Source organism: Dreissena polymorpha, unplaced genomic scaffold (genome assembly GCF_020536995.1).
Source record: "Dreissena polymorpha isolate Duluth1 unplaced genomic scaffold, UMN_Dpol_1.0 chrUn006, whole genome shotgun sequence".
Lineage (NCBI taxonomy): Eukaryota > Metazoa > Mollusca > Bivalvia > Myida > Dreissenidae > Dreissena > Dreissena polymorpha.
Window position 1 is genome coordinate 273135 of NW_026273320.1, and position 27571 is coordinate 300705.

The window sequence follows — 27571 nt, forward strand, 5'->3', positions numbered from 1 at the left end:
GTGGCTTTGAAATTGAAATACAATAACATGTGCAAGCATCAGACTCTCGAACAAATACTATAGACTGGTCGTTAATGGATAAAATGATATATATTTTTTTATAAATAGTGGGTTTACTTCGAAATTGGTGTATTGTTCATAACAGACAACATGTATAGTGCTCGTTAATTTCCGGAGTAATGTGCGTCTACGGAGTGCGCAACTTGCCTGGACAAATACTATACACGCACAAAAAAGCGCGAATCACAAATATATTGACAACCCTGCTAAGCAATTATGGAGTTTTTTTTTTACATATTTTTATATTTATAAATAATCTCGTAGCACATAGATCATTCTTATTTGCATAAATTGATATTTATAAGATAATTGTATAATTCGAACTGAATGCGGTTTATTACTTACATATAACAATTAAACGACGAGTTCATTGAGCATTTCCTATTACCGTTAAACTAAAAAAATGGCCATGAATTATATAATCTTTTAAGATAAGTGAGTCTAAATGAAGCTATAGCCATGACCATGACAAAACTGAAACAGTTCAAAATCATTAATCACCAGAAAGCAAGTCAACGTAAGTAAACATGAACATGCAAACGCAGACAATAACTCCAATCTAATACGCTTCTATGTTAAACATGTCTCCACGTGCGCGCATTTGCTCGTTCGGAATTTAATCTGTTTGTAAAGTTTACGTTGGTTATGCAGGACTAGCAAATTTAATACCATTGTTTTATAAATGCTTTTTAAGTATTATACATCTTCAATCAACAAAGATAAACTTCGAACATCCATGTGTTTAATCCGATGGCGGATATTCGTTATTTATGCTTATGGCTACAAAATCGGTGCCAACTTTCAAATCTCCCAGGGATCGCCGTGTTCGTTTCAGAAAAAAACTTCATTCCATATTTTGTGATACAATCGCCACGAAACCAAAGTCCGATATAAGCAATTCAACATAAGGCACTTATTGTGTAACAATTAGGCGTTCATTTTTTTGCAGACTGACATTTTATTTGTCTGTGATCCCATTATCTTATCCAATGTTTCATCTTTGCTATTGTGTAAAATAAAGCCATAACAAAGTTATCGTTGAGCGGCACTTTATCTGTATCTACGGGTAAATGTAGATTTATCTCTTTATCTGAGCCTCGTTGTGCGCAAATAGTCCTTAGGACATATTTGAACAGTATTGCTACAAATATGCCTCTGCATCCGTATTTTTTGATGAGGAGTCATTTTTAATTTGCACTAATGAGACCAAGTGTTTATGTGTATGTCCTTCCGTGCCCGAGGCTGCATTATGTGAGGACCCGGAGTGTTTCTCACCACTCCTACCCAAGTTAAATTACTACATAAGCGAAAGGTTGGACGAGGATTTTCATGTTTATTTAAAAATATTTTTCAAGTTTTGTGTGGCTTGAGCTCGGGAGGAGGGTGGCAGGGGTACCCTGGTATAGGTCCGGTGAGTGTGACCGCCAAACCGGCTCTTGTTCGCCGGGATCGGGTCGTCTAGGTAAAAAGCACGTGCACCATCCACGACACGAATGAGACCACGAAACCGTGCGGGTTTTTATAGCGGACATTGTATGATGGTAACTCTTGACCTAACTGCCAGACTGTTCACAATAAAGTGTAATAGACCGGGTAATAGAATTACATATACTGTACTTACATATAACAAGTATTTAGCTAATCAATTGCAACTCTGTGTAGCAATAATGGAGTTATTCTGTTTAAATATTTTCTTAATATAACACATATTACCACAGTAAATCGATCAGTCTTATTTGCAGACATAAAGTCACATAAATCTACCGGTTAATACGATTAACAATTTTATGAAGAGTATTAGATTCAAGGGATATAAGACTGTCTGGTCTCATTCCTTCTTATTTCCCCTGTGAACTCTCCGTCGGAAGTTACAATCGATCGTTACTACTCATTTCCTGTTGATGGCCGAATCGTGTTCCAACATGAATATTTTGTTTTTCTATTGATATTAACCGAATAAATTAATCTTGTTCGTTAAAAATAGACAAATAAGATACACAAAAGTTAATCGGCTAAAATAAAATCAAATTGTATTACATATTCATATTTGATTTTACATTTAACTCATTTTTTAAAAATGGCCGGTGTCCTATTTGAAGATATATTCGATGTCAAAGACATTGATCCCGACGGAAAGAAGTTTGACCGAGGTAAATACAACTATTATTGTTTCACAATTGAGGTTCGATAGGAATAACAATTGCTTTCTCTGTTTTTACCTAAGCACTACTCTGGGTTTTGACAGTTTGCTCACATTTTGTTGTGCTCACATTATGTTGTGCTCACATTTTGTCTCAACTTGCCTGATTATTAATTATTGTGTCATACTAATTATAACGCAGTTGATAAATAAGCCACATTGTTCACTAATTTCCAATCCAGAGCCTAATTGGTAACCAATTAAAATTGTATATCCTGCAGTATTGATTATTGATCTAATCTTGGGGAAGTAGTAAATACTTTACCGGTCTTTTTCACCTTGTTCAGACATGTTCAATCATTCTTGATTGTGATTGGTCAATTGTAATGTGCCTACACATAGCTAACCATGGTAGGTATGGGTAATCAAGTCATTCAGTTTTGAGCTTAAGAATCAAGCAGTCACACCCGTGTTCTTGCTATAACATCTCTGCAGACAGGGTTGTGAGCTGGTCATTATTCAGTATCATGCCTTACAATAGACTGAGATTGCAAGACCTTCGTTGGATGTTGACTCTAGCTGAACTGCTAGAAAATGGTTTTGAGGAAGAGGAGAATGAATAAGGTAAATTTCTGATATTACTTCTTAGACCACCAAATCATGTTCTTTGTTGAAATGCAGTCAGGCATTTCTTTAGAGGCACTTCAAATGACATTTGATTAATATGTTTACATATGTATCTACTGATGTTGGTTTTATGTGGCATTGATTCAAAATGTTGGAAATAGAAATGTGTTTAATGAACCTCATGCGAATCTATTGATTAATAGGTTGTCTCAGTCAGGTCAGGACTTGTATTTTGAATGTTACATCATTATTGTATTAGTCTAGTTGTTTTGATGCTACATTTTCATACATTTGTTTTTGCAAATATATATGATTACAGCTGTGTGTTTAGAAAGTAAGCATTGTATTTAAAAATTGCAATCATTTTATAACTCCAAAGGTTTGCTTGACATGTTGTGTCATGTCAAGGGGTTGCTAGGAATAACACATGACAGCAAATCATAGCTCATTAAGAACAGTTCATTGTGTGAATAAATATAATGGAATACAATGGAAGATTGGGACTCAATAATATCTCATTGTTTTTGATCAGGCATATAATCCTTTATGATTATATTGGCAAAACTATTTTAGATGTGAGTTGATATAATACTGTAGACTTCTTTTGTTCATAGGAACAATGTACATAATAATTTTTGAAATAATTCCAATTCCATTGTTAGCTTTATGAATAGAAGTTTTAAAATATGAATTACTATTTGTGGTTTTAGTTAATGTATATCCTATTTATTGCAAGTCTGTTTGAATATTGGGTCTTAAATGGGGTTTTATATCAGAAACTTAAGTTTCAAAATGATTATTAATTTTGTGTGCTCTTACGCTTTTTGCCAAAGATGCACTTTGTTAATTTCATTTTATTTTTAATAACTTCTTTTGAATTACTTGATGACACAAGTTAATGATATTCATCCACAAAGCAGTAGTTAGTGACTGTAAATGCATTTACATATTTGTTGATGTTTTTTTTCTCATTAATTTAACTAACATTTAGATTATTATACACTTGATGTAGTCAAACATTTTTAAATATGATGGTATGCTACTAATCTTCGGTGGCTTGCCTTGTATGTGAGATATATAATGTTTCAAATATGATTATCAGGTTATCTATTTAAACTTGTCACAAGGTTATCTCGGGAATTTTCTGCATTGGCCTATGTTTTCACATTCCCTGTATTCAATTTTGTTATCTTGTGCAAGTGATGAAATGGTACATTGAGGTCAAACTGTTCTGCCATAAATGTAGTTATTTATAATGAGGAGTAAGCATAATAAAGGTTTCTTAACTTTGTATTATATAAACAACTATAACAATTACTTCAGTTTTTAACTGCATCTGTAAAACTATTTACCATAATGCTCAAAAGCCTCATATATGAAAGTTGATCCGATCTCCTTGACAATGTTTTGAAAAATTGGAAACCTTGAAAGCATTTGAGCAACATTCGAACATGTTAGAATTTGCAAAGCCTTTGTAAACTTTCTATATCAATTTTATTGATAAGGCAATGGTAAATGGTTTAAGTGTTTTGCCTGATCAATACTAAATTGCTGTAGAGCATAGAAATGCAAGATTTTCATTCGATATATTGATTGGTTTTAAACCAGGTACAATACCTGTGGATCAGATATTGGAAAATTCAGGAACTTGTATGTACATGTCATCTGTAAAGGAATATTTTTGTTTTAATGCAAATTTTCAAGGGTTTTGAAGTATCTTACAGCCATGATGACAAGAGCATGTTCAAAATATGAGATATTACATTAATATAAATCACTTGAAATGAATGATACATAAGTTTTCATAAAACTAAACTTTGACGTCATTCTGTATTCCTTGTGTCTTAGTATTTCAGTAATGTTATTTTTTAGAAGTGTCTTTTGATTTGTCAATAGGTTTTTGCCATGTGTTTGGTTGTTGCCAAGGTAGCTTAATCTGCAATGGTTCTTCTTTGTGGCAAATGATGCAACTTCTTCACGAGAATATGTTTATACATAAATGACTAACAGACTAACAGAGATAAAGTAATAAAGTAAAGTGTGCATGGAGTATATTATGTCCAATTAAGCTGGTTGCTCGAGTGTGTTAATTTAACTGTTAATTTCAACTACAAATGGTTTAATCAGTTTTAAATGATTAGTAGTAACAAATGCAGCTGATGCAACAATGGTTATATTGATTGCTTTATTCAGTAGATATTTGGGTGGTAATACTCAAGACAATAACTATAGGAAAGAAGATATTATTTAACAGAAAGTAATTATAGCAGGTGTTTTTGCAATAAGCCTTCGAACACCAATAAGGATAGACATAACATAGCCATACAGTTGTGAGGCTTCTATTGCCACGCTGGAACTGAATTTTGAAGGCCTTTGCAAACAGTTTGGATCCATATGAGACGCCACAGAACGTGGCGTCTCCTCTGGATCCAAACTGTTTGCTATACTGATAGTATTCTTTGAAAAAAATTGAAGAAAATGCTAATTTTAGAAAATCAGCAGACGACATTTTAGCAGACGACAAATTTCCCAGCATGCAAAGGGTTAATGGCCAGTCTTGACTGTTAGTGACCCCAGTTGGAGATGTTTTGGTGGATGGATTAACCAGTCAATGTACCACTCTGCAGCCAAATGGAATGTCAATGATATTCATTTGGAAGCTGTTGGACTGATCTGGCAGGCTTGGAATTGTAAAAAATGTTGTTATGGTGGCTAATGCAGGGTGGTTATGGGAGAGAGTTAAGGTTAATGTAATGTGATTCAAGTAATAATTCAGGTTACTGACTTACCACCTGGGACAAACTTTCTTTTGTTTGCTCTTGGAAAGGTTTCTAATATCACCCAAACATAAGACTTGTCATATGTGACTGTTTTGTAACCAGATATGAGCACATTCAATTGATTGTATATGTCTGAATCATAAATATTGCAGGTATTTAGGTATTTGATACTTTCAATGTGTGTATGTACGGTATGTGATGTAGCTGGTCGGGATTGACTATATTCACAATAGAAATGTGTAATTGTTGGGTTCCTAGTTTTGTATGGCCTGTGTTGGTACTGTCCATCATAGAATACATAGGTTTGTATTTCTCTAATGAGTCTGTACAATTGTTATAATTTGTGTATTTTCAGTGTCGCGACTCTTCTGTGAGAGTGAATCCTTTAAGATGGACTTGATTCTAGATGTGAACACACAGATCTACCCCATGGATTTAGGTAAGTACTGAGGGTGAACTATTGGAAAGAGTCACAAAGGCTTTCTCATGTGCAGAGTAACAAAATGTGGTTTATCTGTTGGGGGTGTGTTAATATAGATAGATATATGATAATAAAAGTAGTCAACTTCATTTGCCATGGCTAGATAGTATATGCAAGTACAGGGTTGTCATTAGTAACGGATTACTGATCCAATGTATTGTTTTATATCATTAAAAATCAGGGTTTTATAGGAACTGTGATCTGTTGCTTCGAATAGCAGCCTGCTTTAACTTATGCCAAATCACTAAGATTTATAATAACTGTGGTAAAAGCTTGTTTCAAATCAATACAACAATTGTGTTACCACCCATTCTGACAACTAGTCCATGCATGTACTGTATTAAATTACAGCATTGTGACATTTTGTGTTGTTCCTTTGCAATTTTTCAAATCTAGGGTTTACGCTTTAATTTGAGAAGTATTTGGAGGATTTATTAAATTAGTGTTGATGAAGTTGTGATTGGTTTAGTAGTTTGTTTTTTAGATTTCAAGTTAATTTTTTGAAGTCTGAATGATATGACTTTTTAAAGTAAATTGAATGTCGGTAGCATGAGAGTGACAAGTCCATTTTAAACTGTAAATGTTAGGTTTTTAAACACCTTAAGGTACTAGTATTTTGAAGAGAGGAAACATAGCTTTATGTGAATCAAGATTGAATGGTTTTCCACTCAATTGACAATCCCATACATAAAGCTCTTTTATTTAGTTCGTTCAAACAAGGTTAGGTTAAACATTCCTCTATGATACACATTCATAATCAGGTAACAGTCGTATATTGTGGGGGTTTACCTCACCGTTTTATCTATGCTGACTTAAGCTGTCACTGACGTGTTTTTAACATGTCCAAACATGTATGTATATCAATCCATACCTACTTGCACATACTGGTTTGCTGTATTACGGGCTTCACTCAACCTGGGTAGTTAGACATAAACTCATTGGTTATAGGTAATTTATTAATCACTGATAGTCAATTTCGTTATTTTGAGGATAATTATTAATTATTAATTTGTTATTTATGATCATTTACATGTATTTATTTGATTTAAATTGCATTGAAATTATTGTGGTGATAAAAAACCTGTACACTGTCTAAGGATTTAAGTGTATTGTTATTGGTAAGATTTTTCTACTTATGGGAAGTTAAAGTTATAACATTTCCTTGCGGTTAAATCAAGGAGGTATAATAATGAAATTTTATTTTTAGAAAATATTACTATCACTAGAAGATAGACAGTATAAAAGTTTTGGTTGTTACTGATGGAAGGATAAAAGATCCATGTTAAATTTATGAAAACTTAGGTTAGTGGACTATCAGTTTACATACCTACCTAGTAAACATGTTATATAGCATTACATGGTCAAAAATACAGATGGAAATTGTAGATCACACTTTCCTGCTCAAAGGTAAAGTAAAAATGGCTTTTGCAACCAGCATAAAACCAGACCAGCCTGCGAGTAATTTACAGGCTGTTCAGGTTTTATGCTGATTGGTGCTTATCAGTATCTTATGGTTGGAAATGAAGCTTTCAAAACTTGATTCCATTAAAAATGTGATTAATTTAATTGGATGTTCTAAGGGTCTACAGAAGCTTCCATAATTAGTATCTTAACTATTAAGGTTAAAATAATGTCCAGTTGATTTCAGCCAATAAGTTTAGTAGGGTCCGTTGATGTCTTCTATTTCAACTGACAAGTTTAGTTATGTCCTGTGATGTCTTCCATTTTAACCAACAAGTTTAGTTTTGTCCAGTCATATTTTCCATTTTAGAAGACAAGTTAAGTTATGTCCAGTGAAGTCTTCCATTTTAGCAGTCAAGTATAGTTATGTCCAGTGATATCTTCCATTTCAGAAGACACGTTTAGTTATGTCCAGTGATATCTTCCATTTCAGCTGTCAAGTTTAGTTATGTCCAGTGACATCTTCCATTTCAGCAGACAAGTTTAGTTATGTCCAGTGATATCTTCCATTTCAGCTGTCACATTTAGTAATGTCCAGTTATATCTTCCATTTCAGCAGTCAGGTGTAGTTATGTCCAGTGATATCTTCCATTTCAGCAGTTAAGTGTAGTTATGTCCAGTGATATCTTCCATTTCAGCTGTCAAGTTTAGATATGTCCACTCCAGTTATATCATCCATTTCAGCAGTCAAGTGTAGTTATGTCCAGTGATATCATCCATTTCAGCAGTGAAGTGTAATTATGTCCAGTGATATCATCCTTTTCAGCCGACAATTATAGTTTTGTCCAGTGATATCTTCCATTTTAGCAGTCAAGTGTAGTTATGTTCAGTGATATCTTTCATTTCAGCTGTCAAGTTTAGTTATGTCAAGTGATGTCTTCCATTTCAGCTGTCAAGTTTAGTTATGTCCAGTGATATCATCCATTTCAGCTGACAAGTATAGTTATGTCCAGTGATATCTTCCATTTCAGCGATCAAGTGTAGTTATGTCTACTGATGTCTTCCATTTCAGCAGTCAAGTGTAGTTATGTCCAGTGGTATCATCCATTTCAGCTGACAAGTTTCGCATGGTGATAGCCACAACATTGAACGAGGATGGCACGCCCGCAGACAACGAGTACAATCCGGTGGAGACAGGGCCGTCACGCGCTGACAGTTTTGAGTACGTCATGTACGGCAAAGTGTACAGACTGGATGGAGACGAGACCAGCTCCGACTCCTCCAGATTGTAAGTGTTGCTGCTGTGTATAGCTGTGCTGTGCTGTGAGCTAGATGAGATAAATCTGTGGGAGATCAGATATATTAGAAATTTGGGTCTATTTTGAAGGCATTTGCGTCACTGAATATTGTAAATAACTTTAATATAAAAAAGAACATGTAAATATTTAAAAATAAAATATTTTTATTTATGGTTAAATAAACTGGGTATTAAAATATTGAAAGTGCTTAAGCATATTTAATTTCTTTGAATATATTTGTGTATATACATTTCCTTTCAATAATTATCCTATGCACTGTTAGAAATTTAACCATGAATTATTTGTGTGTACACTTTCAATTATGTTTGAATATTGCTTGTCGATTCGAGTACCACCACTGCTGTAAAATGGCTTTATTTCAACATTGTAACAGTCACTGAATTTCTTCTTAAGCATTAAATTAGATGTTTCTTGTTTGGATTTGGATTAATTGAATTTTTGGTCAAAATAGCCTGTTTTTGCTGACATTGGTGCAGATTTTTTTTATACCTATACTTATAAGATAGATAAATCTACCTTTGAAACACTTTCTGAGCCTAACCTATAGCAGTGTAGATGCTCAGGATTTTGATGATTCAGAAATCAAACGCTGTCTGGGAAAACTAGGCATACTGCATGTACGTGAAGTGCCATTCCTGATTTGTCTGCTAATTTGAGAGGACACTTTCTGTTTATATGGAACTGTTTGTTTAAGGAAGTCTTTTGTAAAAGAAAATTTGGTCACAGCTGAAATCACCATCCAAGATAAGCCTGTGTGGACTGCACAGTCTAATCTTGTACGTTACTTTACGCTTATGCTGTAAGCCCAGTTTTCCCATGACGTACCTTATGTTTTCTTCACATCTTGCTCATCTGGCCTCTTATAAATGTGCGCTGTGTGTATGTATGTGTGTGAGTTTTTGTGATGCATTGAAGCCAGGTATGCAGGTATTTAGTCCTATTGGCAAGCTCAGCCACCAAGAATATTATTTGTAATCCCACAAAATACCCACGGGCAATTCATATAAAACATTTGTCGCTTTTACTTTCTGTACAAACTTTACTCATCCTTGTTATTTCTTCTGTGCATGTTTATTCATTCATGTGAAAAAGTGTGAGACATGAAATAAAAATGTTCATTTTATAATGAAATTTCTTTATTTTCTTTTTTCCTGCATCATAATGGTTTCATACCTGATGATCCATTATTAGCAATATCTGAGTAGGTAAAACACAAATTGCTGTAACTTAACAATTCTGAAACATTGGTTTTCCAGTGGGGTCAATTACGAAAACACATGTTGCATAGAGGTATATACAGGTACATTAATCAGAGAAGTTTTCTTCCGAGAAAAAGACTGTAAATGTGCCAGCATAGAGTGTCTTTGTTTCACATATACCTGATTATAACTGATTAGGAGGAATGCCTCTTGGATTCTGGTGGCACCATGTGGTTTAAATCAGGGAATTTGTTCTTGGATGAACAGTCATCTCTCTTGGGTTGCCTCATACATCCTTACGGATATGGTGGGGGTGGGTTGGTATAGTCCCTCTAGTGTAGTTGATCTTGTGGAATAGCTGTCACATTTCTCCAATTGTTTGTGAATGCTCCAGAGGTGTTGATTTGGAATTTGTGATTAACGTAAGTAAATGAGAAACCTTAATTAACGTAAGTAAATGAGAAACCTTAATTACTCAACGTTTAAAACATTTTATTTTCTTTAAGTTACGTATTATTTTTCCATTGACTTGTTTTCTTATATATTTAAAAAATCATTTGATAAATAATGCAAAGCAGATTTGTCTTGAGTTTGTTTCAGCCTATTTTTTTACCCATTCCTTCTATTTTATGTTTCTCTAGGGAGTTTATTTTAAATAAGTCCATGCATAATTGATTCCTTATTGTTTTTTAGAAGTTTAAGTTTTTTTCATTCAGCATGTTGTATGCAAAGTATTCTGTAATCGAGGGGAAATTAAAAGGCATTAGGAGGACACCATTTCACATTAAGTTTTGAGAGAAATTTAAAATGTACAAGCAAGGTCCCTAATTCTTATGTTGATTGTATTAATATTGTCATGCAGTCATGTTCGCAAACATGATAACAACTGTTTCTATATGGCATGCAATTCTCAATATTTCTCAATTATGAGAACTTCTTTTATACAAATAGTAATATGTCTTGCTATTGTAGAATATAAAAAACACATTTTCAGCATAAAGTGCACACAATTTGTGTAGTGACTACATTCAATCTTAATGTTATATGTAAGAAGAAGTTATGATTTCAGTTATCAGCAATTTTTCTCATGTTGATATGAAGTTTGGGAGCTGTATGGCTCAGTACAGTAGATCAGGGACTTGTGCTTTAGCGCATTTCAAGTCACTGGATTTGCCATGAAGATAAGAACAAGGTGTTACCTGTATTTCTTGCATATCTTAGCTCACCTGAGCATAATAAGCACATGGTTAGATTTTCTGATTGCCCTTTGTCCATTATGTGTCATCCCTCGTGAACATTAATCTTGTGAACACAGGTCTCATGTATTGCCCATTCTTCATAAAACATGGCCAGAACATTTCTCCAAACGATATATTGGTTAAGTTATAAACTGGCTATCTAGGGGTCAAAAACTAGGTCACTAGGTCAAATTAAAGAAAAAGCTTGCAAGCTTGAGGCCACATTTATTTTAAAATCTTCATGAAACTTGGTCTTAACATTTGTCCCCATGATATTTGGGTTGAGCTTGAAAGGTCTCATGTAATAAAAAACTAGGTTACTAGGTCAATCGAAAGAAAAAGCTTGTGAACACTCTAGATGCCACATTTATTAAACTTTTGGCAGAACATGTTTTCCAATTATATCTAAACTGAGTTTCTAACTGGGTCACTTTGTGTTAATAACTAGGACACTAGGTTCAATTAAAGAAAAAAACGTGTGAACACTTGAGGTCAAATTTATTGCTGGAGTGAGATATGATTTCATTGAAAATATACTGCATTTGGCTGCCTTGAGACAGGGCAAATTTCCTTAACTGACTATAACCATTTGAACACTCCAAATATCACACTCATCATGAAACAAATGTGTTGATATGATATGATCTGGACTGAGATCGAAATTGATTTTGTGTTTGTTCAAAATATGGTGGCCAGTTGTTGAGCCGTTTTATCGTGAAACTTATATAAATTTCCTGCTCAGGTGAGCATGTCTTGCCCCCTTTTTGTGCCAATACACTTACACTTCTGTGTGAATTCTTCAGAGATTATTTGTGCTAACATCTCTTTAGACACTCGTATGTCATTATGGCCTACCAAGTTTGCCATACCCGGTATGTTGTTAATGTAACAAATTGGTTGAAATATTTATTACTTTGCTTGTGATGTCATGGGCACCACATGGGGTGTCTTTGTAATCGCTATTATTTTGTTGGATGGGTAAATAATAATTATTGTTTGGAAGAAAACACATATTTTTGCCTCATATTTTGTTGGTAAGGAAATTTAATGCATTTGCATTTAAGTTTAAAAATATTAAATTACTGATGTAGTAAGTCAAGGTATTTTCATGTTGTGTTTTTTAAAATATCGCTGCACAAGTGGTGTGTTATGATTTAGTTTTACCTGGCAAATGTTTGCAGGCAATAATTTCCTTTGTATTCAACACAAATTCTGAAAAACGGAAACAATTGGAGAAATGATTATTTGTACCTGTCAATGGAAGATGATCACAGGTCATTCAAGAAGGAAAAAAAGACGATGACATATGGATACCTGTAAATGTACTTGTTGATATGAAAGGTAGGTACTTGAAATGTTCTTTAAAACATTTAACCATAATGATAAGTCAAAACTTCAGAGAAAGTTTGTGCTTGAAATGTTCCTTAAAACATTTAACCATAATGATAAGTCAAAACTTAAGAGAAAGTTAGTGCTCTACTTGAAAATGATTTGTATCCATACCAACTTATGCCATTGTCTATATGCAAATGTCTGCATTACCCAGAAAATGGAACAACGTAGTACACCTAGGAAGACCGGACAGTGAAGGTCTCTTATTGACAAATTCTATGTTTCAATTGAACATAAGTTTGAATCCATGTGATGGAGACTGACGTGGATGAGAATGGCGATTTAAGTAGAGTCCTGAGAGGTCATGGGAGCTGGAAGTGGACTTTGCATTTGATACAAAGTCTTCAACAAAAGAAACAGATAGGAGGGATAATTAATATAAACATTCTTGGGGTGGTGTAGGGTACCATTCTGTGTTTACATTGAAATTTACTGTGAACACAGCTGGTGGTATCTTTTACCATTCAAGATTAGCTGCATAGGATGGATGAAGACTGAAATTTACTGGGAACAGGCTGGTGTAAGCATTTACCATTCAAAATGAGCTCCATACAATTGATGAAGACATTAGAGGGAGGTGAAAGGCAAAACCCAGAAAACCAAGTTTGTGGCAGACATTAACATCAGTGAAAAGAGAAGCTGTCAATGACCTTGTCAAACAGGCGCTTGAATGGTCTACTGTGAAAAGTTATGCATTTCTAGCTCTTTCTTGACTTGGGCCATCACCTCCATAATGGTTAATTCTGCTTGTTGGCGGTTTTTGCTGAATTGGACAATAATAAAAGCATCAGATCTGTGAGTCATTATTCAAACTGGCAAAGCAGTTTACAACATAAGAGAAAATTCTCAAATTTGTTGATCACAAAGTGTTCTTAACAATTTCTGTTTACTTGGTGGATATGTGTACATGAAGTATTATGTAATCACTAATTTTAGCTGATCATCATTTTCATTCCATTCTCTCAACACTGGCATAGAGTTTACTATTGATCCAGATTCCAGATAGAACAAAACAATTGGTTCACATTCATTTCAAATTGACCAGAAAATAAGCATGGGGAAAAATATACGTTTGTGTACTTCTGGTATCAGCAGCCGTTAATGGAGTTTGTTAATCATCTGTAATGATTTTCAGTTGTCTTCTGGTTCTGTTTGCCAGTTGCCTGTAGTGATAAGAGGGGTGTTGATTTGGCATGTACAAAGATTATGTCAGCAGCAAAGTGAGGCTGATCATATGCCCCCCCCCCCCCCTATTATCATATAGATGTGAATGTAGGAGCTGGTATGCATATGTATCTCCAGTTTACCTGTTGTCTAGCACAGGGGAATGGGGAATAAATGTGTACACATGCTGAGGTTAATGACTTTCACACAAGCATTTAGTGGATCAGCATTATTATGTGGCATTTCGGCTGATGTATACAGCATTAGTTATGAGGGTATGAAGCCTCAAATGTATGGGTTGAATTAGTCTTGATGCCGTAGTCCACAAATACTTTTAAAACTCACACTTTGCAGAAGTTGCTTCTGATAGATATCTTACCAAACAAAATAAAAACTCCATTCAGATAATAAAACTTTGTTAATTATTAATGGTGTAGTTTCTATAGAGGCGAAAGTTGTGCTGCCTCTGGACTCGGGCTGTAAAGAGTACCGTAAGTGCACTTAGTTCATACCAGGCTCACAGTAAACCAAGCTTAAGATAATCTGGGACAAACTTTCCACCTACACTTGATATTCATTTAAAAGAGACTTACAAAACAAAAAAAATCCATACAGAATGAAGTATCCTCCCTAATTAGCCTGTTTGAAAAGCAATTTCAGCTCACCTGAGCACAACATGTTCATGCGTGATCGAGCTTTTGTGATCGCCTTTTGTCCATCATGGGTCGTCAACATTTACCTTGTAAAAACACTCAAGGCTACATTTATTGTCCAATCTTCATGAAACTTGGTCAGAACATGTGCCACAATGATATCTTGGACAAGAACGAAAATAGTTCTGGTCAATGGAAAAACAGGGGGCAGGGCATTTGTCTATACGGATAAAGTAACACCTTGTTCACACTCTAGAAGTCACATTTTTGGTACACTTTTCATGAAACTTGGTCAGAACATGTGTCCCAGTCTTGGAAGAGTTCGAAAATGGGGACATTCTGTAGAAAAAAACATGACCACCAGGGGACGGGGCATTTGTCCATGTATGGTTTTAGTAAAACCTTGTTAACACTTAAGAAGTCACATTTTTAGTCCAATCTTCATGAAACGTAGTCAGAATATTGGTTCTAATGATATCTGGGCTGATTGAGTTTTTAAATGGTTATGGATACCTTGTTAATACTCTAGAGGCTACATTTATTGTCCAATATTCATGAAAAATGATCAGAACATGTTCCACAATTATATCTTGGACAAGTATGAAAATAGTTCCGGTGTTTTGAAAAACATGGTCCCCGGGGGGGGGGGCTCAGATGAGCGCCTTAGGCCCCATGGCCCTCTTGTTTCTTTTCATAAAATATTAGTTCTACATTTTGGTATCAGTTCATTCCTTTGAAATAATGCGAAACTGTACACTTCATTTGAACATATTATGGATTAAGACGGAAGATCGTCTATCACGTTTTGAGTTTTTGTGAGTAAAATTATGTAAATAATGGAATCTAAGAAATGTGAGGAATGTTGAGTATACGGTAATATCAAACATTTATGAAAGTTCCTTGTTACAGGATCTGTCATGTGTAGACAAGATAAATATCATGTATTGAATCATGTCCTGGCATGACCGGCCATTTATACATACCACAAAATCTGTAGGTAAATACAGAAATTGGGTCCAACAAAGATTGCGCAAATTAAAGTATTGTTATCAGAGTAAAAGACTGGAAACCTTTAGAAATTGGCTGGCTTACTAATAACTGTGATCAGATCAAATATGCAGAGTCAACACAACCAATGGTGGTATTATGTACATTCTTGGACTGTTGGTTGGTATAAAGTAATTTCTTAAACTGTTGGAGATTTTGTGATCTTAAAGTACATGAAATATTATGTTCAGTTAGAATTATTGTTTTCCTTATGTAATCTTCATGTTTTTCTGTACGAGTTCTTGTGAACAGTTTTTGGTGAATTTCAAAATGCCTTTTATTCATATTCATTAAATTCAATCTTGTATTTTCTTGTTTGTTTGCATTCAAATTTACTCAACTTATATGTTTTACTTAGGTGTTCAAGTAAATAGAATCTATTTTTTATGTTTTTACCAGCTTATTTATGTTGATGTGATTTAGGTACTGTGAGTTGTTGATCTATGGGCTTGTATCAAATATTTATTTGTGTAAATATACTGATGAATGATGTTGTGCAACTTAAGCCATAGGGCCATATGATAGTAACTGGTGAAATCTTATTATATGGCTACACGTAAGTGCAATAAACAACTCGACAATCTACCCATCAGCCCACTCTCTTTAAGCTTATTCAGCCTGTGTGTGTGTTTTTTTATGTTCCCCAAAAAGTTTTGGGGGGAGCACATAGTTGCGGCTTCATCTGTCCGTGCGTCCATGCACAATTTTTGTCCGGGCTATTTCTCAGCAATTAATGACTGGAATTCAATTAAACTTTATGGGAAGCTTCACTACCAATAGGAGATGTGCATATTATCAGCCGGTTCTGGTCGGATGATTTTTCACAGAGTTATGGCCCTTTGAAATTTTCTATAAACTGTACATATAGTGCAATTCTTGTCCCCCCAACTACTGACTGGAATTCAATGAAGCCTCTTATGAGAAGCTTAACTACCTTGAGGAGATGCGCATGTTATTTGTGGGTTCTGGTTAGATGATTTATTTAGAGAGTTATGGCCCTTTGAAATTTTTTAGTTGCTAAACCATCCATCGTATTATTTTGTCCAAAGTTATGCCCCTCAAGATGCCCCTTTTATCTGAATATATAGTGCAATATTGTGACAAAAAACCTTTGGGGAGCATCACCCATCTCCGAAGGTTTCTTGTTTAAACAAGCAACTTTTTTTTTTTAAATGAGTGTATATTCACTATCAAATTTGATACAAAAATAGGAAGAATTTTAAACTGATTTTAGTGATGTGTTCATAATTTGACTTCAATTGAATGGTGAGGGTGCATGTCTTTAGTAAGTTAACATCATCAATCTTGGTCTGTCATTCATTTAAGTGCCAGTAGTTGCTGAGTACTGAGGTTGCCCGTATAATTCATTGTCACTGAGTGGTGAATAGGTTCTTAAAATACAAAATATTAGCAGTGTCATGCAAAAATGGGTCTAATGCCATATGTAACCAGTGTATCTCCTGCCCAGTGTGCACTTTAGAAATAGGCAGTTTTCGTGATCCCTTTAGTGGATAAAGCAGCTCCTGACCAGACTGAGCGAATATATAGGTTGGTCTTGAGTTTCACTGGCTGCAATTGGCATAAGGCCCATTTTTGCATGACATGGCTCATATTAGACGTGCGTTAGAAAAAGATTATTGGGATCCACAACATTGACATAATATTTCTATATTAAGAATAACATTATCAAAAAATTGAGTATTTAAGTTGTGCAACAATTATAAATAACTGCAGTAAAAAAATGTCATATCTAATGATAAAACTTTTATGTCTTGTCATTTATACAAGTTTAAACATAGATACCAATAGTGTCAGGATTTATTACAGCAGTTTAACATAATAAATACTTGGACTTACTGCACTATATATCTTAACTTCAAATAGACAGAGCAATATGCTAAGGGGAGCAACTCTAATTGTCAATAATTCATTGAACCTGCTAGAACATATAAAGCTTATGAAGCTACAAGTCCATTCACATTTCAGTACAAATACTGGTGTGAGGTTTATTTGCCAATCGTGCAGGTAGACCTAACATGAGAGGAGCAGTGTTAACCTTGTTCACCGGGAACTAATCAATAATGTGCTCATTGATTGAACTGTATGCTTTTAACGATCTGATTTGGAACATGGCAATGTCAGTCACATGCTTGCAATCCTTTATGCGTTAATATTGGCAATGATTCATGCTGATGAAGGGGGTCTCCTATGAATGATTACAGGTTTATAACTGCGCAATTATAAATTTCTTAATCTTATATACAATACATAATTATTATGTATAATATATTCTTAAATTATATACTTTTTTATTGACAAAATTTAATAACTTGTTCATACCTATTAGAGGGATAATTTTGCTCTTCTCTAAATCAGGCAATGTAATTTTTTGCTTGTCATGATCTGTTGAAGATTTTTCAAATCAGCATGAAAAGAACTTGATCATGTGCCAGAGGTTTGGTTACAATACAGTCTACATGTGCTCCGTCATGCATACACTCATAAGGTAACTGTTGGTTTATTGGTGGCTTCTTAGTCTAAAGTCGACCATGGTTGTGGACAAATGTGCATTAATACAATTATCAACAATATTTCGTGATTGTTAAATGTTACCTTGAACAGAATTAGATCTGAGCTTGCCAATAAGATACATATATTGCTATTATGACAGTAGGATTGAAGGATGTTCATTACATTCTGATTTTATTGATTTTATAAAATATAGATATTCTAATATTGTGTTTTCATTATTTTACAGGCACAGTTTTTGTTGGTGGTGGATCTGAAAGTGTGCTTTGTATACTTTTGATTGAATGTTTTCATTCTGTCATGTGATTTACAGTGTTGTAACTACTTTTGTGCTCTTTTTATCTACTGCTTTTTGTCCTAAATCATGTGAGTGGGGCTTCTGTAATTTACTGTGAAAGGACATAAGCACACAAAGATAAGTAGATATTTTTTATGTAAGGACATATTAAAATGGTATATTTGTAAGACATAACCATGACAAAGGTTATTTGTCTACTGAGTTAAGCAAGTTCACTGAATATGTTTGATAAGATATGCATGAATATTTAGAGTGTATTATTTGTTTAGTTTTATTTATTCAATAAATCTGTTTGTCTTTCAATTTGTGGTGATGGGTTTTGTTTTAGTATATAACCTGTGTATTTTGTTCTGCATGTTTGTTTCATGTTCAAATTATGCCAGAGCTTATGCTTGTTGTGTTATTTATTACCACAGACATTTATAGCTGTCATAGAAAATATTTCATTTCATATAAGAGTATGCCAGTGCTAGCAAAATACAATTCAAAACTGTTAGTGTGTCAAGCTTTTTTTACTGAACAGTTGATTAAATATGCTATGGTCAGCAATTTTGGTTTTATTAATTGTTGTTCAACATTGTGTTAAGACAACCATTTCATTCCACAATGACATTTCAAAACCATAAGCAGTATTACTTTGTTTCAAGCAAACTGCGCATTTGATTAGTCTTTAAAAATTTCCAATTTAAGACTATTTTGGCAAAAGGTTCTACTTATGATTAGGCTAAAATCTTTGTACAGAAATTCTTTTGTCTATTCAAGTATAGCATAGTTGAGCTGTTAAACAAAAGACTATTCAAAATTAATAAAGGAACTTGATATTTATCTTGACCATACATGCAACATATAGATTACCCATTAAGTAAGAACAAAGTAGACTTTGTTTAAACAAATTCAGTTTTGAATACAATATTTACCGATACAAATTATTCTCATAGACATAACTTAGCATGTACATGCAAAATTATAGAAACAATATAATATTGGTATAAATATAAAAGATATCTTGGAAGAAAAAACAGTTTCCAACAATAAGCCAAATCAACAATGAACATTTTAAAAAGCGTCTAAAACTTAATAAAAATTTCAGATTAAAAAAAAATTATTTTGTTTTACAAATTTATTTTTACCACAATTATTAATATTGATGTTTATATTAATTACACCTAAACATATAATCTGTATAACATAAAATTATGCTTCTTTAAGTAGGAAATTTGTCTTGATTTTTCCAAATGATTTTGTAATGCATTTTAGGAAGCTCCTGTGATGAAGCATATGATAATATAAAACAAAACCTGATGCATATATAGATTTTCACTGACATTCATCAAAATTTAAATTTTAAATAAAAAAAGGTTATAATTTAACTTTCTTTTTATTACCAAATAGTGCAAGAGTATAATTATTATATATAAAAATTGATGGATCGCTTATTCCATCCAAATATTGTAGTCTTATTTTATTCTCAATTATACTTTCTATAGGTGGTGAAATCAAAACTTTTGTCCATATTGTCTCAGAGCATATGTATATGTAGACAATTAAAAAATTTCCAGACTCTGAAATATAATTGATTTACAGACAAAATGCAAATTGCAATTTTAAGTTCCGACAAGTTAGACAATTGTAAATTTCGCCACCCTTGGTTTTATTTTGATTTTTAAACTGTAGAATTATGTACGCTTCAGTTGAATTTCTGCCAAATGTGTAGTATTTCTTTCTTATGTACAAGAATGCCTTAGTTGCCAGCCCGCTTTCTCTTGTTGTGCATCCATATCAGACGTGCAGTTACACTGACCTATGGATGTAAATGCATTATCTGGTATGCGATGTCGGCAAGAACTAACACCTTTTGTTGCCGTAGTAACCCAGTAACCTTTTCGTTGTCGTTATCGCTAACGGTGAAGATTGCTAACTTACCTATGTACTCTTAAAGGGCGCCTCTGCGGTTGCGCTTTCATTGCATGTATCTGTCTGAATTTGCTAATAGTTTTGTTAATTGAATTAATATAGCCTTTGCATGCTTTCTCTATGTAACCATTCCTTTAACATGTAGTAATGTATATATTGTAGTAATATATATATTTTTGTTTGTATTAGGTAATATTTTTTTATGCTGAGTTTTGATTTGAAGAGCATGACACAACACAGCAGAATTTTTAAAGATATTTTTGTACAATTTTTTTTATATATATCTCATCATTCTTTAAGAGATTTAATAGTAAACTAGACAGTTTCTAGATAGCGAAAATTCTAAAATGATTACATGCCGTCTTATAAGTAAAGATTTATTCGTTATAAAATAAAGACTGATAAAAGATGTCAGTTGTCTTCAACAGTATTCCATTTATAATGAAACAGGCCTTTTTTAGAACAGCAAAATCATTTTTTTGTCAGAATTCTTGTCTGACGTAGCGTTGGTCTCACATGACTGATGATTAAGGCTCAGCATGTATATTTGAATTACAAAAGTTACCAATGTTCTGTTTAAATCTTAAAATTGTCATGTGTTGGTCACCTTTTAACCTTCTCTTTTTTGCCTCTTTACGTTGTTATTTATATCATGCCATGTGATAGCACACAGTTTATATGGTAATTGTGCATTGTCAGATGCAGTGAACTTGCTTAATTCAGTAATATATTTCGTTATGAAAAAAAGAATGTGCAAACAGACTTAGTGTATCACTTAAAACGGAATCGTATTATTATTCATTTTGTTGTACTATATGCAGATGAAAGCAGCATTGTCTTGAAATACTTTTCCATATAAGTATCTTGAATATTATAAAAAAAGTTTTCATTCAAATGAAATAAACTTTATAATGTTTAGTATGATTTTGATGGAACTTAATTTAATTTATTATGCAATGAAAAGAAAGAATCTAAATAGATTTAAATGGAATAAACATTGTTGCTTAAAATTATTAAGATATCAAAATAATACACTGGTACTTTGTATATCATTTTAATTTTAAGAAAGATGACTAAATTAAGAAAATCTCTCAACTTTTTTCATGATAAAAAGTGCTTTAAGACACTCATGCCTGATAGTGTTCAAGATATTTGTTTACAGCTACCTGTATTGCTATCCTGTATTAGTATGCTGGTATGTATATGTGATACATTTGTATCTATTATCTATGATTTGTCACCTGTATCATGCATTCATGCGTCATTCATGCTTTCCATCCATCTATCCTACACAATTCAAAAATGAACAAAATAAAGTTGGCTCAGAACTATAGGGAATTCGGAAAAATACCTGCTTTGGATCTGGACTTTTGTGTTGAAAATTAGAGGATTAAACAAAGTGTTTTAAAATAAAGCAAAGGAATTATGATGACTATTAGTCAACGGAACAATGGTAAAAGGAATTGAAATTACTAAATATAAACATGCAGTCGCTGGAATTCTTTGGTAACCATGGCAATGTTTTATGGCAGTGTGGTTAGCTGGTTGTCAAGGGAGTTGTACAACCACTGTCCGCATTCCAAAAAAACATGCCGCACTAACGACAGTAACATTCGAAAAAACAAGAAAAAAACAACACATTCGTATTTGGAAACCTTTCAAAACAATTATAGAAAAATGTGTTACAAACTTTTCGAAGTAAAGCTTTCTAAATCTATCTTCTGTTTGCTTAACTGGAAAAAATTGCAGATATCTTTTTTCTGTCATAATTCTCATTCCTTGCTTCTTAAGAAATTAATTCGCAATTAGGATATATTGGTATGAGAAAGGATGTATGGAATTAAATGAATGCATTATACAGTTATCTGTGTGTATTGTCCATTTCAATATTAACTCTGTCCTATTTTGGCTTTGACAATAGTATAGTGCCAGATTTTCTGGCACTTGTTTGCATGTGCTTGTTGAATTTTATCTGTTCATTTATAAGATCCTTTGATGCCCAAAATTAGTATGTATTAAATACTAGTATTATAAAAGAATTAACAATTTTTTATCAGCGGATTTTGATGAAGTGTTATTTACAAGACACTCTTAATGTTGCATTCGTTTGACCATACATCATTTTACATGTTTGACAGTAAATTTAATTTTCATGAACATTCTGTTAAATTGAACGTGTAAAACTTTTACTTGGTCTTTGTTGCTGTTTTTTTTTACAGTAAATTTGTATGTGAATTTTTAGCAACAAAAATTGTATGATTGAAATGTATTTTATGCTAAATTTTGTAATGGAATAATTTTTGTCTTCGTAACACGCTAAAATCTTGGTGAAAATTATGTGACTTTTTGTACTGGGATACGAATTAACATTGACATTATAATATATTTTTATTATAGTACAAATAATGTTTACAAAATAAATTTTATAATAATTTAAAAAAGAAATGATTATTACTTTTTGATACTTTTGAAAATGATAATTAAATTTTAAGACAGTATAAGTGTGTTTTTAAAAAATTATTTTGAATATTAAGTCTAAAAATATATAAAAGATATTTTTGGTGCTGAATTTTGTTAAGTACTTTTTTTTTCTTGGTAAAACGCTATAATGTTGGTGAAAATGATAGCATGAATTTCTTTGGACTGGTATAATAACTAAAATAGACATAATAATATATTTTTATTTTAATACAAATAATGTTAATAAAATTTTGTTAAGTATAGTTTTTGGAACATTTTGGAAACAAAACTTTAATAAAAGACTTTAAAGGTCTATTGTAAAAAATAATATTTTGATAATTAAATTTTGTAAAAATGTGTAGTACATATATTGTCTAAGACACAGATGAGCATAGACATAATTTTTCCTGAAAGAAAATATGGAAGGAAGGTTTGTGTAAGAAAAGGAGCGAAAAAGAAGTGCATTGAATATAATAAAATGGAAGGAATTGGAAAGATGGGTCTTATTGAAAAAAAATTAAGATAAAATGGGGAAAGGAAATAAGGTTTTATTTTGGAGGAAATGGACAAATAAAATAGGAAGATTTGAAATGTTTATCCAAAAGGAAAATAAGGAAATGGAAAGTAATTTTGGAGGAATAAATTGGAAAAGAATAAGAAAAAGAAGAATATTAGATTTGTATCCAGGAGGAAAGTAAAGAAAAAGGACGGATATGATGACTGGAATTTTGTAGGAATAAGATTGGAAAAGTTCAAGCAGAACATTAGAGGATAAAAATGTAGATAACACAACAAAAGAAAATGAAGAATTTTGTATTGGACATGGATGAAGATATTGTCCAAAGGAAAGGGACGTTAGGGTCATTTTGATGGAGATGGATTTGGAATATGGACAACAGAAGGATATTTCTGCAGGATGAAAATGGACCTGAGCCAGTTATCTCTGAATGCACCATTTCATTTTGTTGTTGTCTTTCCTCATCTCATTACTCATTCATCAAAATAACATGTTAGTGTAGTTAGTGAAGTATGTTAAATGTTCTATATTATCAGGTGATGGTCAAACGAGTGAAAAATAAACTTCTCTACTAATTTCCTATAATATTATAAAAGGAAACAAATTTAAATTCTCTTCATAGTCATATTTATAGCTGTTTATTTTCAGGTTGAAGAAGTTTTAGAGAATACAGATATTCTTGACTGTTTCTTTTAATTATTTACTGTTTCAGAAAAGAAGCAGCCACTTGCACAAAATTACAATTATAACTAAACTTACTTTCGATGTTTACAGAAAACCTTTGCAGAAACTACAGAAATAAAACCTGGTATTAAAAAAAAATCGTGCACATGTAAATGTTCTGTATTTTCTGTATTTTCAGAGCAGCCTATGTGTCATATGGGGGTCTGCTGATGAGGCTACAGGGAGATGCCAACAACTTGCATGGCTTTGAGGTGGATTCCTTTGTGTACCTGCTCATGAAGAAACTGGCCTTCTGATTGGCTGACACCTTCAGGCAGCTGGGATTTGATTGGATGAAAGGATTTGAATGGTTATGTTTCCATGAATCTGATTGGTTGTGCATGGAGGGGTGTCTTATGAGGCATTTCATTAGTTAAGAATGGTTGTGAGAGAGGTGGAGCTACGAATGTATTGTGGTGTATGATAAATTATGTCATGTTTACGTGAAGCATGTGACAAACATGTACATGTTAAGATTTATTAACTGTCTAAAAGTTCATTTTTGTTGGCAAGATTTAATGCGCAAATTATTTTTATGTCCTTGACTTAAACATTCTGGCATGAGACTGTATAACTTAATGTTATTGCGTTCAAATAAATAAAGTGTATGTGAATGAATAAAACCATCAACATCGTAAATTTCCAATATTTTATTTTATTTCTTGCGACTTCAAAGCGAACACTGATTATGTATAAGTGCAAAGTGTGTTTGCTGTGAAAAAGAAAGTTCTTCTCAGGTATTGTTTAAAAGGGACTTGTTCATTTAAATTGTTTGATATTTGTTCAACGGCTGTTTTTCCATGTTAACCGTGCTGTCAGAATGATTTTTTTTCTTAACATATTTCCTTATTTTGCCAAGTTTTTTTTAGATCATATAATGAAAACAGATTCAGTGATTATCCCATAAACGGAGCAATTTTTCCACTTCTGTATTGTTTTCACAATTAATTAATTTTTAGTTAAACTTGTTCATGTCAATTAAAATACTTTTTCTTATGTTCTTGGAAGGACTGTTGTGATACAGGTATATTATGACGTTGTTGCAGGTATCTTCCAATGTGAACTTGTTTATTTTGTCATTGTTTTCAAGTGAATTATAGTCAACGGTATTTTGTATAGTACTAGGTGAAACCTTTTGGTCTCCTATTCATCATTGCCTCTTACTGACTGAAGCGGTGATTTGCAACTCTCATCAGCGTTCAAAGCATGAACATTTGCAATAAATTTGTTTATTTTCCCCTGGTACTATACTCTATGCCACTTAACATTTTTGTGTGTGAGACGTTCGTAAGGGTTTATTGTGTCCAAATGAATGGATATTGTATCATTATTGACAAGCTTACTGCAGAGAATGCCATTTAAAGTTGGTTAGTTTGACATCATGTGAAACTGCTCCAAAATGTGCATGTTGTTATCTTGCAGTCTGTATTGTATCAATTTGAGGAGGATGTAAATCTAAAGCATCCTGGAAATAGGAGTAACAACTTGTTGATTTAAATAGAATACTTCTTGATAGTCAGTATTTCTATAATAAGTGATTGGTAATTTTATTTCACAATTTTGGTAAAGTATTACATTTATAAAAGATTGCATACTTGTTTATAGCAAGCATGCTGCATACCAGAGATGAGCTTTTGGTTAACCAGATATGAGCATTTCGGCTTATCAGATATGAGCTTTTTGGCTTATCAGATATGAGCTTTTTGGGTTATTTCAATTATATTTTTAATAAGCTGTGAAAACCTCCTCAATTTGACATTCTATGTGCATGAATATGCTTTCTTTGCTGATTCATAAAATAGTTTGGACTTAACATTGCTGTATGATATATTATGTTTATATAATTGCTCCATCAATTTTTCTCTTTTGTAAAAAGACATTACACATTAAAAAATAAATATATTGCCCTTGAAAGCTTCCGGGAAAATCATTCTATCATAAGCATTTTATTCTTTTGGTGCAAATTGTTTTCACCTAACATGCATAAAGATAATCACTGCCAATAACATTACATTCAGAAGCATCCCTAATGCAAATGGGCATGCTTTCTCATTAGATATCAATCTAAAAATTCATGTTGTATTGAAATACGAAATATGTCACCACGGTGACCGCTTGTTCAATGTTAACAATAAATGAATATATATATTAATTTTACTTTTTAACAAAGCTGTATTTTAATTTTCAATCATAAGAAAAGTTAACAATTCATGTGTTTTGTAAATAAGTTAGTAACCTAAACAAATTGTTCCTGTTTCAGAACACATTTTTCTTTAAACAAATATAAAGTTATTTTTCATCAATTGCTTTATTAAAAAAGAAAATAGATTCGGATCGTCAGGTTTTGCTTGACAGGTTTGGCAAACTGAATCTGGTGAGCTGTTATTCAGATAATGCATTTTGCGAACTGTCAATTATTGATCATAAACATCATTGCAATTATTTCTGTCGCACTTTTTGAATTTGTGTTTGAATCATCTGAATTGTCAGCTTTGTTTTTGAATGTTTTTATCATTTGGTACTTGTAAAGTGTTATCATTTTTCATTCAGGTCATTTAGCAACATCATGGTTTCATTTCCATTTCATTAAGTCACCAAGCATCTCACTTATTGAAAATGTAACATTGTTGTTTTTTAAACAGAATAGGAACCTTTGTTCATTTTCGTGTTACTTTTGGCCTTGTTCATAAACTTGTACAGTTTGCATTCTCATTTTGTTGTATGGGGCTTAACAGCTACCCACTTTTTAAAAATAAAAATGGAAGTTAAGTCTGTGTTTGTTGATTTGGATTAATAAACGATTGCTATGTAGTACCAAGTGTATTTATTGGTAGTGCTTTCTTTATAACTAATTATTGCTCAATTGGTTGTTGTTGGCTCTGGTACTACTTTAAAGTACCCTGCATACTCTTATGTATACTTCAATGTACCCTGGGTACAGAAAATACGCTTAAATTCACCGTTCTATGACCAAGGGAGCCTAATTATCCTTTGGGATACTAGAAATTACGCTTAAGACATACATACCAGTCAAACATGTGTATGCAAAGCATAGTTGAAGTTATATACCACATAGCATTACCAGTAATCACATGGCTCGTCAAGCTGTGCTTACATTTCAAAACCTTTGTCATGTGACCCTCTATATTTGTGACAAATCTAGTGTTTTTCTTCAGTTAAAAAAGATTTTCAACTTACTGGTTACTTGGCTGCACAAGTTAAAAGTTTCTAATGCCTTTTGGTCCATGAAACACAGAAATTTATATTAAATCGTCTCATGTGGCTGCCGCATTCAAGAAAATATATTATATATGTACTGGTATATATAACACTGGAAAACAAGAGATGTGTTTGTCAGAAACACAATGCCCCCTACTACGCCGCTTTGATTGATTTTTTTATTATATCCCTTTAAAAAATATTACTTCCCTTATAAAAATTACTTCCCTTGGATTTGCTTTTTTACCTTTGACCTTGAAGGATGACCTTGACCTTTCACCACTCAAAATGTGCAGCTACATGAGATACACATGCATGCCAAATATCAAGTTGCTATCTTCAATATCGCAAAAGATATGGCCAATGTTAAAGTTTTCGGACGGACAATTCAAATGCTATATGCCAACCTG

The 27571-nt window shown here is 32.8% G+C and overlaps 1 protein-coding gene across 3 annotated transcripts; it reads left to right on the plus strand.

The window, feature by feature from the left end:
* Positions 1-1929: 1929 nt before the first annotated feature.
* LOC127863357 (DNA-directed RNA polymerases I, II, and III subunit RPABC3-like) lies at positions 1930-26711 on the plus strand. 3 transcript variants are annotated; one of them, XM_052402826.1, is made up of 4 exons: positions 1930-2210; positions 5963-6046; positions 8603-8777; positions 24082-26711. In XM_052402826.1, the coding sequence occupies exons 1-4, from the start codon at positions 2138-2140 to the stop codon at positions 24197-24199; spliced, it is 450 nt and encodes a 149-aa protein (XP_052258786.1). In that variant the 5' UTR covers positions 1930-2137; the 3' UTR covers positions 24200-26711. The 3 variants fall into 3 exon arrangements, with proteins under 3 accessions (XP_052258786.1, XP_052258788.1, XP_052258787.1); XM_052402828.1 differs by lacking the exon at positions 1930-2210 and adding an exon at positions 2629-2824; XM_052402827.1 differs by lacking the exon at positions 1930-2210 and adding an exon at positions 4068-4104.
* Positions 26712-27571: the final 860 nt, after the last annotated feature.